The sequence below is a fragment of the Pleurodeles waltl genome, chromosome 11, assembly GCF_031143425.1.
Source record: "Pleurodeles waltl isolate 20211129_DDA chromosome 11, aPleWal1.hap1.20221129, whole genome shotgun sequence".
Taxonomy (NCBI): Eukaryota; Metazoa; Chordata; class Amphibia; order Caudata; family Salamandridae; genus Pleurodeles; species Pleurodeles waltl.
The window spans coordinates 581,222,725-581,236,389 of NC_090450.1; the positions used below are offsets into that span (position 1 = coordinate 581,222,725).

Below are 13,665 nucleotides of genomic sequence, written 5' to 3' on the forward strand. Positions count from 1 at the left end.
TCGTCTTTGCTACTATGTTGCAGGTTTGCAGGCTTCCAGCGCGGTCAGCGGTCGATTCCTTATCAGAAGGCGAAGAGGGAGATGCAGAGGAACTCGGCTGAGCTCATGCATTCGTTATCTGAAGTTTCCCCAGAGACAGAGACCCTAAATAGCCAGAAAAGAGGGTTTGGCTACCTAGGAGAGAGGAAAGGCTACTAACACCTGAAGGAGCCTATCACAAGGAGTCTCTGACGTCACCTGGTGGCACTGGCCACTCAGAGCAGTCCAGTGTGCCAGCAGCACCTCTGTTTCCAAGATGGCAGAGGTCTGGAGCACACTGGAGGAGCTCTGGACACCTCCCAGGGGAGGTGCAGGTCAGGGGAGTGGTCACTCCCCTTTCCTTTGTCCAGTTTCGCGCCAGAGCAGGGGCTAAGGGGTCCCTGAACCGGTGTAGACTGGCTTATGCAGAATTGGGCACCTCTGTGCCCAACAAAGCATTTCCAGAGGCTGGGGGAGGCTACTCCTCCCCTGCCTTCACACCATTTTCCAAAGGGAGAGGGTGTCACACCCTCTCTCAGAGGAAGTTCTTTGTTCTGCCATCCTGGGCCAGGCCTGGCTGGACCCCAGGAGGGCAGATGCCTGTCTGAGGGGTTGGCAGCAGCAGCAGCTGCAGAGAAACCCCAGGAAGGGCAGTCTGGCAGTACCAGGGTCTGTGCTACAGACCACTGGGATCATGGAATTGTACCAACAATGCCAGGATGGCATAGAGGGGGCAATTCCATGATCATAGACATGTTACATGGCCATATTCGGAGTTACCATGGTGAAGCTACATATAGGTAGTGACCTATATGTAGTGCACGCGTGTAATGGTGTCCCCGCACTCACAAAGTTCAGTGAATTGGCTCTGAACAATGTGGGGGCACCTTGGTTAGTGCCAGGGTGCCCTCACACTAAGTAACTTTGCACCTAACCTTTACCAGGTAAAGGTTAGACATATAGGTGACTTATAAGTTACTTAAGTGCAGTGTAAAATGGCTGTGAAATAACGTGGACGTTATTTCACTCAGGCTGCAGTGGCAGGCCTGTGTAAGAATTGTCAGAGCTCCCTATGGGTGGCAAAAGAAATGCTGCAGCCCATAGGGATCTCCTGGAACCCCAATACCCTGGGTACCTCAGTACCATATACTAGGGGATTATAAGGGTGTTCCAGTAAGCCAATGTAAATTGGTAAAAATGGTCACTAGCCTGTCAGTGACAATTTGGAAAGAAATGAGAGAGCATAACCACTGAGGTTCTGATTAGCAGAGCCTCAGTGAGACAGTTAGTCACTACACAGGTAACACATACAGGCACACTTATGAGCACTGGGGCCCTGGGTTACCAGGGTCCCAGTGACACATACAACTAAAACAACATATATACAGTGAAAAATGGGGGTAACATGCCAGGCAAGATGGTACTTTCCTACACCCTCACACACAGCAGATACACTACAGCTGCTGTACAAGCGTCCAGAGAAGGTACAATGCAAGTAACCCTCAAACAGAATATACAATGCAGGCTTCCCTCACAGGGAAGGTATACTGCAAGCTTCCCTCACAGGGAAGGTATACTGCAAGCTTCCCTCGCAGAGAAGGTACACTGCAAGCTTCCCTCGCAGAGAAGGTACACTGCAAGCTTCCCTCGCAGAGAAGGTACACTGCAAGCTTCCCTCGCAGAGAAGGTACACTGCAAGCTTCCCTCGCAGAGAAGGTACACTGCAAGCTTCCCTCGCAGAGAAGGTACACTGCAAGCTTCCCTCGCAGAGAAGGTACACTGCCAGCTTCCCTCACAGAGAAGGTACACTGCAAGCTTCCCTCACAGAGAAGGTACACTGCAAGCTTCCCTCACAGAGAAGGTACAAGGGAAGCTTCCCTCACACTGAAGGTACAAGGGAAGCTTTCCTCTCATCGAACGTACAATGCAAACTTCCCTCACAGAGAAGGTACAAAGCAAGCTTCCCTCACATGTACCAGCTATTAAAAAAAATAAAAACTATTAAGGATTCAACACTTTGTGTGTACTGTGGGGTTGGTGCTGAGAGTGAGCAGATGCTTTACCCATGCTGCCATAAGGGGGCAGCATTATGAAACAGCGGTTCTCTGTCAATCCCCTGCAGAGTATCCACTATAGCTTTTACCTCTTCAGTCTTGCCTGCACTCCATTTTTTGAACCATAGGTCTGTGTATAAGTGTTACACCTTGCTTCTCATTAAGGAATGGGCGCATATCACACCTGATTTAGATTTATTATTAATTGCCATTGGTAACAAACCACCACAAAAAATTCCAAACATAGGTTAATAATGCATGTAAAAATGTAAAATTAACTAGTCAGTAACTAATTACAAAATAATAAAAGATTTGCTCATGTTCATACATAAAATCAAGCAAAATAATAAAAAACAGATCTACCACACAAAGTAAATGCTAGGGGGGGGGGGGGTAGCTAGAAGGGTGGAGCTAAAAGGCCAACATGTTGATTTCAATAAGAGTGTTCCTTTTTTCACCATCCTAATGGCCATCCTGAAAAGAACATTCCTTCAAATCATTTAAGTGGCTGCACAAATAATTTGATCTTAGTTCAGGGGAAACTCTGTTGTATAAATACAGTACCAAGATGCAGCAGGTAGAGTGCTCCAAAATTCCATCAGTGCCTTTATTGCCTTGTAATCTCGCCCTTGCAAGGGGGAATAAATTGCACTGGACTGAATCCTATTGAGCAGTGTGTTCCAGGCAAATGTAATTTTATCATAGTGAAGAAATCAAAAACTGCAGTTAGTGCACTGGGCCTCTTACTAAGGTGGGGGAGCACAAAACCATTAACAATAATGACAAGGGAAGGAAACAAGTTTATAGAAACAGCTCACTGCCCAATAACGAATTGCTTTTCTGCAGACAGCTACCCGTGCATGTGACTACTGAAACAAGCTAAGCAATGTCTTCAAGTAAAAGGGAAAAGTGCATTGTTTATCTGTGGCACTCTAAATTTAAAGTCTTAATGCACTGCTCTTCAATGCTTGCTGAAAATGTCTTACGCCGAAGGGGCCACCAGCAAAGACTGGGGAGCAGAGGGATTGTTGGGTTAAGCCACCACTGAAAACGCCCGTAACAAATAAACTTATATTGTACCCCTTATAATAAAGATCTTTCTCCTGGTTTAAATAATATCAGGTTTCAAGGCCCCCACTCCCAGTCTCCTTTCATGTCTGCACCCACCTTATAAGCACTAGCGTTGAAATCCCTAACGCAACCCCCTCATTAGATATGCATTTTGGCACCTCGCTCTATGGTACTACAACACGATGTTTTGAAGGGAAGACTTTCCTTTTACAAACTGATGCATTATGGGAGCTGCAATATTGATTTGATTCTAGTGGCAAAATACAGCAGATAAGTAACAGAAAAGCACAGTACTAGAAACATGGTCCTCCAATATGAAGTGAGGTGGCAGCCCTACGTATTATGCATGTCCTACTTTAGACCACAAGTTAACGTTGCTTTATGTGTAGAACGCCTGCCTATTTGGTGTGGTGCCTTTTGCCTCCTTGCATTATACTGCGACAATGGGCATCAATCAGTTAGCTGCAGAATAAAATCACTGGGCACTAGTTGATAAAAATTGTATTGAGATGTATGGCGATACGAGCTGTAATAAACAGACAGGATATTTTTTATTCTTCACTGCGTGCAAAGTTCGACAGCACAAGGTCCTCAGGATTGAAGAGAGAGTACAAGTAACAGGGACCAATTTGTGGCTCTTATAAATTAGGATCAATGATGCAGGTTAAGCGCTGTCACAAAACCTGCAGCAATTAGAGAGTGGTGGGCTGAAAATTGATGTAGAACAGGCACTGGTAGAATGTCTCAACAGCTTTACAGTTACTGGCAAAATAGTGATGGTTCACCTGCAGCCCAATCCCTTCACTGGTTGTTTGTATGCGTCATGACTTGGAAAGATGGTCCTGGTAAAAGAGAGCCTTGGAACTAGGCGCTATATAATTATAGTTTAGTCACATTCGCTTAATAGAAGGCAAGGATTCTGAATAGGTTGTGGTGGTTGGGGAGCGCTCTGGGTCTCAGTCGATGGAGTGGAATGTTATTCGGCAGTGAAGCGTGTGTTTGAGGTTAACGATAACCATAACTGTTTGAGCTACTACCTGAGAGTGAAAAAAAACAAGCATCCTGAGAAGATTCATGGCCCCGATGAGGGAGATAAGCTATGTGCGGCATGTGGATGTTATGAGGGCTGGCAGGGGGGGGCGAATGCGCTTGTCCTGTGCTGTCGCCATGCCTTTGCAACTTGATTAGTCTCAATCGTTGTACATGAAGCCGTATTTCTGAAGTTCTTACCTTAGTGGTGCACTCTGTATTTAGGGCAGCTCTCTCCTCGCTTTGGGGCAAACCATAAATAAACAAATGTAAGACAGCATGGAGGAGGGAGGAAAGTCTTGGAATGCACAACAAATGCGACCAGATAAGATTTACAGCCCTGTTTCAAGCAGAGCTCAGAAAGACAAGCACTCCTCTCCAGTGCTCCAGATGAAAGATCAAAGTAGTCCCTGAACACATCTTAAAATGGTGAGCAGTGTATTTAGATAGTAGTTGGTCCGATCTCGTGGGGAAAGACCAAAAAGATCAAGTATTATAACAAGGAACACCATTTTCAGTCATGCACTCCAAAGGGTGTCTCCAAAACACTGAAAACCAGAGCAGATAGTTAACTGTCAAGGGCATAAGTGTTAAATCTAAGGTACAGTATATTTAAAAAGTCACAAAAAGACAGGATTGCTATAGTAACAACACACATAGCTGTCGTTATACCAGACACCTAGGCACCATTCCTATGGTGCTGTGAGAGGGGTGCGAATTTAGAGTTCTGGCTGCACAAAATAAGATACTATCTTATCTTGTCCAAATACTCTTCTCTTAAAGAGAGATGGCTGCGGAAGAAATATGCCCAGTTTCTGTTCTGGTGTGGAAACGAGAGGAGCTGTTGGCTGTACTCCGCGAGATCAGTGCTATTCAGGCTATGTAAAGATCCGAGCAGCCACTAACACTCTTGAAGTGCAGTTAGCTCAACTCCCTTCAGTGCGTGACTTCATCACAAGTCAATACACATAGTAGTGATGGTTGCAGTCTTAACAGTACCCGCTGGAGCAAGTCTCCAGGCAGGGAAATAATGGAAACAGTTTAATAGATGGAACTGGCAACACAGAAGTGGCACGTAAACAAACCATTACAAAGGAAGCAAAATAAAGAAGTATTCACTTATGTTGTGGTGGTGCAAATATACATAGAGAATGCGTATCGCTGGTGGTGAACACTGCACATGCGCCAATGAGGATAATGTCCACGGAGTGATTTTCCGTTGCTGATATTGGAACCAGGTTTCAGTCCCCTGATGTAAGAGCAGGACCTTTGAGGCCACACTAAACAACAAATAACCAAGATCTTAGCATACAGCATTGGGACTCGAACAGCATCAAACATGCTGCGAAGGGCATGCGGTCAGAGCTGCAGACTCCGAAGTTTGAGTCTCGGTGTCAGTTCAATATCCTGTGATTTGGGAAAATCGCCTATAATACAAGCAGTGATCTCGGTGGGGTGAAGGGGTGGGGAGAGACGGCAAGGGCGAGCAGGCTGCAATGAGCAGGAAACATGCAATGGTGAAAATAAAAGCGTGTGCATCTTTAAAAGAGGCATAGCCTCCGAAGTAGAACAATAATTAAACCTGTGGCGTAAACAAATTAATAAGACGGCATGGAGAAGGGAGGAAAGTCTTGGAATGTAGAGCAAATGTGACCAGATAAGGTGTACAACACTGTTTACAGCAGAGCACGGAAAGATAAGCACTCCTCTCCGGTGCTCCAACTGAAAGGTCAAAGTAGTCCTGAACATCTTAAAATGGTGAGCAGTGTATTTAGATAGTAGTTGGTCCAATCTCCTGGGAGGAGACATAAAGAAGGTGGTGGGACAAAGAGTAAGATTACAATGTAGCAAGCAAGGATTTATAAAGGACACTGGCATACACATATCACAACGACTGGGTGGAGCTGAACTTCACAAACCACCTACAACAGGTCGCTAAGCAAGAGAGCAAGCGTTATCTAGGCTTGACCTAAAAGGCATGGTAACCGTGATCCTGAACACTATGGTGGCTGGGTCAAAGACATGGCAAAAAGGAACAAAATATTTTACAATATTTTGTTGTTTCTTCACAATCAGCCATCTGTATATAAAATAGTATGCATGCCTTAAATGAAAAACAAATGCAAATTAAACTAATTTTTGGGAATGCTCTGTTTTATGTTGACACATCATTTAGTTATTGTGATCACTGCAGAAGTCTGTCTGTGAGACCAGAGAGTAACATAATTAAATTCTGGTTGGTGCAGTGTGGGATAGTGAGTTGTGTAATTATAGTTCTATGAAGTCTCCGCTTATAACAAAAGAACTGTGAGTATGTATGTCATTGCTTGAACATTATATTACACACAGCATAAGATAGGCTGCCACAAAATGACTGAGTTTAGAATAAAGCAAGTGCTAATATGTAATTAGACTGTGCCTAGTGCAAACATATTAAAAGGCTATTAAAATTACGCTTTCTGGAACTCAACACCCTTATATTATCTCTCAAAAAGAATACATCTTTGTCATCATGAAACTGTAAGTAAGTCCATAAATTAAAGCCTATACTCTCTTCCAAGTACCCTTATACAGGGAGTGCAGAATTATTAGGCAAGTTGTATTTTTGAGGATTAATTTTATTATTGAACAACAACCATGTTCTCAATGAACCCAAAAAACTCATTAATATCAAAGCTGAATATTTTTGGAAGTAGTTTTTAGTTTGTTTTTAGTTTTAGCTATGTTAGGGGGATATCTGTGTGTGCAGGTGACTATGACTGTGCATAATTATTAGGCAACTTAACAAAAAAAAATATATACCCATTTCAATTATTAATTATTACCAGTGAAACCAATATAACATCTCAACATTCACAAATATACATTTCTGACATTCAAAAACAAAACAAAAACAAATCAGTGACCAATATAGCCACCTTTCTTTGCAAGGACACTCAAAAGCCTGCCATCCATGGATTCTGTCAGTGTTTTGATCTGTTCACCATCAACATTGCGTGCAGCAGCAACCACAGCCTCCCAGACACTGTTCAGAGAGGTGGACTGTTTTCCCTCCTTGTAAATCTCACATTTGATGATGGACCACAGGTTCTCAATGGGGTTCAGATCAGGTGAACAAGATGGCCATGTCATTAGATTTCCTTCTTTTATACCCTTTCTTGCCAGCCATGATGTGGAGTACTTGGACGCGTGTGATGGAGCATTGTCCTGCATGAAAATCATGTTTTTCTTGAAGGATGCAGACTTCTTCCTGTACCACTGCTTGAAGAAGGTGTCTTCCAGGAACTGGCAGTAGGACTCGGAGTTGAGCTTGACTCCATCCTCAACCCGAAAAGGCCCCACAAGCTCATCTTTGATGATACCAGCCCAAACCAGTACTCCACCTCCACCTTGCTGGCGTCTGAGTCGGACTGGAGCTCGCTGCCCTTTACCAATCCAGCCACGGGCCCATCCATCTGGCCCATCAAGACTCACTCTCATTTCATCAGTCCATAAAACCTTAGAAAAATCAGTCTTGAGATATTTCTTGGCCCAGTCTTGACGTTTCAGCTTGTGTGTCTTGTTCAGTGGTGGTCGTCTTTCAGCCTTTCTTACCTTGGCCATGTCTCTGAGTATTGCACACCTTGTGCTTTTGGGCACTCCAGTGATGTTGCAGCTCTGAAATATGGCCAAACTCGTGGCAAGTGGCATCGTGGCAGCTGCACGCTTGACTTTTCTCAGTTCATGGGCAGTTATTTTGCGCCTTGGTTTTTCCACACGCTTCTTGCGACCCTGTTGACTATTTTGATTGAAACGCTTGATTGTTCGATGATCACGCTTCAGAAGCTTTGCAATTTTAAGAGTGCTGCATCCCTCTGCAAGATATCTCACTATTTTTGACTTTTCTGAGCCTGTCAAGTCCTTCTTTTGACCCATTTTGCCAAAGGAAAGGAAGTTGCCTAATAATTATGCACACCTGATATAGGGTGTTGATGTCATTAGACCACACCCCTTCTCATTACAGAGATGCACATCACCTAATATGCTTAATTGGCAGTAGGCTTTCGAGCCTATACAGCTTGGAGTAAGACAACATGCATAAAGAGGATGATGTGGTCAAAATACTCATTTGCCTAATAATTCTGCACTCCCTGTATGTGGTGATTAACCAGTTGCACACATATACATTTATTTCTGGCAGGGTCGGCCTTAGCGCTGGTGGCACATGGTGCAGCAGTCTTTTTTGGCCCCCACCTCAATGATCTCCACAGATTCCATCACTACTACTCTCCAACAATACCTCTCATCTCTCCATAGCCTCTGTCTCACATGCATTTTATTTGTTTTATAGCGTTACTCATACAAGCATAGAGTGTCAAAGCACTTTATATCCCACGCACATTAAACAGAGACAGTAAATCATAATTGTGTAAATCAATCTATAGGAAATGTTACATAAGGCAATGAGGATTACCAAGTGTAGGAATCACATGCCAGCCATTCTAGTAGGTAGAATATTTTAAGAGTGTTTGGTCTGGAGAAGTCCAACCCCAGGATTTATAATGCACCACAGTGGATCAGGGTGGCTAAAAAAAAAGAGAATGTTTTTCTGCTCAAAAGAACCATTTTAGCAACATTAGGATATTGAAAGACTGGGGAGAAAAATAACACTCTAATCTGTACCATGCACTCTGCATGGAGCTCTTTGGCCGATCATAGGTCACTGTGCTGTATTAGCAATGTAACTTATGAACTGCAAGTAACAAAGAAATCTGTGGGACAAAAGCGGTAACTCACTGAGTTATCCACATAAAAATAGTTCAGTAAACTGCTTGTTACACTTTATTTGCAACAGGCATATTAACCCTGTGCACTACGTTTTTAGTCAAAACTACCACTGGACAAAACTCCAATCTCTCTACAGCAGAAACATTAATCTTTATCTTGACATTTTTATTGTTTCCGGAAAAATGCTGGCATACAAGAAACTCTGCAGAGGGTGCTTTGAAACACATTAGTTATTTCTAATCATAGCGCCTCCGAGCTCAGCACACCATGTGGTTGCACATTCGCACCGCCCTGAAGCGGGCCCTGCTTTCAGGTAGCAGTTACGCAGGAGAGAAGCCCTGTTTTTTCTTTCAAGCTCTGTCCCTTCGTCAGCTTCACTTTAAACCTCCAGCCCTTTCACTCTGAGGTACCTCAAGGTTCCCATTAATAAGCAGAGGTGGTAGTTTTAACAAAAAGCATGAGATCTGTTTTTGTACAATTAAAAAGCATATTCACCTCGGTCCACATATACCCTGCCCACTTCAATCTATGTTTAAATGCAGGCATATTTGTAGGTGAGTCAAGGGGGTGGCATGGAGGAGGTTAGCAGGGTCGTATCAGAAGCACAGTTGATGGAGGAATGCTTGTGTTAAGTCTAACCACTGGCAATCGCTCAGGTTAGTGTTCCAACCAATTGTTCTTTTGCCCACCGTACCTCCTCAGTTTGGACCCAGTCATATAGAAATCAGTCTTGACCCCTGCTTCCATAGAAACACTATAGCCTGAAATAACAGACTAGGTTACTGCAAGCATTCTTCCAATCATCGTTTTTGTCTTTGATGTAACACTCTGATTGGCTATGAGTTGGCTCAGAAGTGGGTCCCTTGCTCACTGTGCTACTAGAACCAAGCTACACTCAACTGAAAAGCCCCAATTAGGGTAAAACCAGTCTTTGGTTGCTCATCTTCCCATTCAGAGAGGACCTGGCTGTGAAGTTTGGCCTGGACTGTTCTTTTTGGAGGAGGATCAAGACTGATTTCCGTATGGCTGGGTCTAATCTGAGGTTACGTGGGCAAAAGAACTGTGGGTTGAAACGCTACCCCAAGCATTTGCCAGTGGTTAGACTTATTGCAAGAATTTCGCCCTTCATCTTTTGTTTCTTTCCTGTTCTAGGTACACCTGCTGCGAGGATCCCATGTTGTTCAGCCAAAATTATATGTAGTAGCATATGGCTTCCTCTTTTAGAATGTAGCATGTTTTCTTATTTTAATTATTTTCTTTTTTCATGTGCTATCAATAAAAATTGTCTAAAAAAATCCATTGCACTAGTTTGCTAAGGCGAGACCTAATAGCTTTGCCAATGCTTATTTAACTTACATTCTGGTACATTTCCCTACATTTATGGGAGCACAAAACTGTAAGTTCCAGAAAGCAGAGAGAAAGCACAGTACATAATAAATACCCACACTGAACACACAGTAACTTTAGAGCTGACACTTCACACTGGGACTAGGCTCCGTATCTCTCATCGACTCTGTTTATGGCAAACATGGGGGTTCTGAAGGGGGGAAGAATGCTGCTGTCTGGGGATGGAGAGTTCTTTCCTTACCACAGCCTTCTCTTCTTCCGTGGTGCTATGATTAGGCCTGGGCGGAGTTCGCAGAGTCCTGCTATGCTGAACTCTGTGAAGTGCTGAAAAAACTCTGCTGCACTACGCAGAGTTCTGCGAGCGGCAGAGTTTGGGTAAGGCGCACCGTTCGTACTGATTTTCAGTGCGTGAGTTTCTCCCGCACTGTAAAATCAGCACAAACTGGATCATGCCAGAGGGCGCTAACTTTTTTGGCGCTCGAGTAGATTTTGTACTTGAGTGGCAACTTCCTCAAAGCAAGCAGCAGCTTTCTCAACATGAGTGGTTGCGGCCTTCCGCGACCGCTAGTGTTCAGAAATCTTGTTCTGATCTTAGCAACTACTCTCGCTCGCCTTTACCAATTTAAAGTTGGCGAGCGTGAGAAAAAAACTCTGCTCCGCATCACTTTGTGGAATATTTTGAAACTACGCGTGGAGTGGGTAAAACTCTGCGAACTCCGCTGGTGGAGCAGAATTATTGTGCCAACCCTAGTTAGGATGATCATTCGTGTTAGCCTCCCTACCAGGGGTGTGGAATTTAATCAAATATCTACTTGTTTATTGGACTCGTTGCTTCTTAAATCTACTTGTCATGTAAAAAAATCTACTTGTCCCTTTGGTGCCATGTAATGCGGCAACAAATTATGGCAGCAATCTTATTATGTAAGAGCTCTGATAAAAGCCTCTCTGATTATGCCAGGGCTAATACTATAGTAGGGCTTGAATACTAGCAATTTCAAGCCCTACTATAGCAATTACCTTACTTTGCCACCTGTCTGCAGATCTACATGCTAGGGCTGGAGGAAGCATTAAGCAATAGTTCCAGGGCTGGAATGCCTTTGAGTCTGTGCAAAACTACTAACTTGCATGTATTAAGGATTGTCTCCAGCTCTTCTCTAATCTTTTCCCCATACTGATAAAGGTTGGAAATTTACTACTGACAAGGTGTTGGGGGGGGGGGAAAAGTGGTTGGAGGGAAAGTGAACAGGTAAACCGCTCAATAGATTTTCGCATGAGCAAATCTACAATTACATATTTGCTCGTGCTAAGATACAGTTCACAAATATTTTCTAGGAGTACGATTTCCTGGTCTACTTCTGTAAATTCATGAAAGCTACTAATTCAAAGACTTATGCCATTGGTGCACTTTTGTGACATTCTTTAAGATTTGTGTCCCTAATTATGTCTGGTATTAGCCAAAGCATTTTGTTTTTATTAAACTTATATTTCTCTCTATCTATTGACTGGCTTTTCTGCCAATGAAAGCATTCTGCTCTTCCACAAGGAGCATATTGGCACACAAAGTAGTTTTGGTCAGTGCCAGGAACTAGAATCTACTGTGGCAGTCAGGGGTGTAACAAAACTTGAGGGGTCCCCCCTGCGAAGAACATGGAGGGGGCTCCCCTCCAGACTCCCTCAGGCTAGGTGCTGTGCTGAGGGGACCCCCTGAAGCTGCAATGTAACCTTAAAACATTTGTTTAGAGTGCTCACCCTAATAATAAAGACTTTTCATTAATGAACCATAAATACAAGTTCGAACAGCATTAACATGGCACACATATTACCTCAACTGCAGACAGTTCCCTTCCCTGTAAACTGCCAGCCAAAGGGTTTGTGCTGTAGTGGATTGGGCCTACTTGTCCCAAGGACAAAATTAACAGTTAAAATTGTTGCTCTGACCCCAAACAATATGTCCTGGGCGTTGGGCTATAGGAATTCCACATCCCTGCTCCCTGCTGACTGTTAACTTCCTTGAGGGCTCTTTAATGTGCACAAGTTAGTCCCTGGTTCATTAACTCAGAGCAGTGACTGGCCTCCTGTTAGCAAATGTTTCCCCATGCCTGCCCCACCTAACCTGAATTTTGTCATCTAGCTGTTTCGCAGCAGCATGAAGTGGGAGATGAGGGGCTTGATGCAAGAGGGGGTAAAAAAGATTTAAAAAACTGACACGGAAGTGGGCCGGGTAGGTTGTCGATTACACAGCCTCACATCCCTGAGGAGGCCTGGCTCTGTATAAGCAAATACTCAGTGTTGTCCAGACTGGTCTGAATTGGTTTCCATGGTAGGTGGGAATAGGCCAGATTTAGTGAGTCGTGGAGGTCTTAGTGGCAGGGTCCTTAAGCCTCTGTTTTGCCCCATTGATTTTCAGGTCTGACCTCCAGGTTAGTGCCTCTTGTGGAATTTGTAAAATCTCAGTTTGTTTTCCCTTTTCAGAGAATATGTTATTGACCTGGAAGAGGGATCCCAGCACTTGATCCGCTACAGAACCATTGCTCCACTGGTGGCCTCCGGGGCTGTGCAGCTCATCTGAAAGACTATGGTCTCGAATAAGTGCCGGTCTACTCTAAGAGGCCCTCCTTCTACCAACACAGAAATAAACTGTCTGCTGTGAGAGTCTCTCCTTGTGCTGAGTTCAAGGGACCCTGCATGTGTACCCAAAGAAACTTTCCATCAGTCATCTCCGGGATATCTTTGGATAGCACCACATCGAATCAGATGGAGTATTTCCCTGACCTAATATGGAGTGAAAGCTGTGATCACACATTGTCTAAAGCAGGCTTTGTTTGTTTTTTTTTTGGGGGTGGGGGGGCACTGCCTGCTGCGGATGCTGGGTTACAGTGGCTTCTACGCACATTAGATGAGGGCACACTGCCTGCTGTGGGTATTTGTTGGGGGTAAAGCTGCCTGCTCTGCCTATCAGTTGAAAGCATCCTACATACTGTGACAATGTTATTTAAAACCGTTTTTAGGTGCATATCCTGGTAGCAGATCATCTCCATGCTCCTGCCAATCTCCTGCTCTCGATAATAATTCAACATATTCAAATAAAAGTATATTTTTCCTATATCAACATTCCTATATTTTTCCTGACACTTTTTCAGAAGGTAGGCATAGACCTAACCAGTCTATTGGTAAACCTTACATTAATGTAGGGCCTAACATACAATGATATAAGACACTACACCACTATGCATACTGCAAGAAAACCCATTAACCCACTTCCTGCCACCATTGGCTGCAAGCAAACCATGGGAACTTACCCATATCTACAACGATGGCCTTTTAGATCAAACCCTGATATGAATGGCACTGAGACAAACAGCCCTATGATCCATACTAA

At 43.9% G+C, this 13,665-nt stretch overlaps 1 protein-coding gene across 2 annotated transcripts in view; it reads left to right on the top strand.

The window, feature by feature from the left end:
- The window catches only part of GINS4 (GINS complex subunit 4), a 62,122-nt gene extending 48,733 nt beyond the window's left edge, over nucleotides 1-13,389 (top strand). For both annotated transcript variants that reach the window (XM_069214073.1, XM_069214074.1), the window contains exon 8: nucleotides 12,759-13,389. In XM_069214073.1, coding sequence (XP_069070174.1) covers nucleotides 12,759-12,855 — 97 coding nt within the window. In that variant the 3' untranslated portion in view covers nucleotides 12,856-13,389. The remainder of the gene's footprint in view (nucleotides 1-12,758) is intronic.
- Nucleotides 13,390-13,665: the final 276 nt, after the last annotated feature.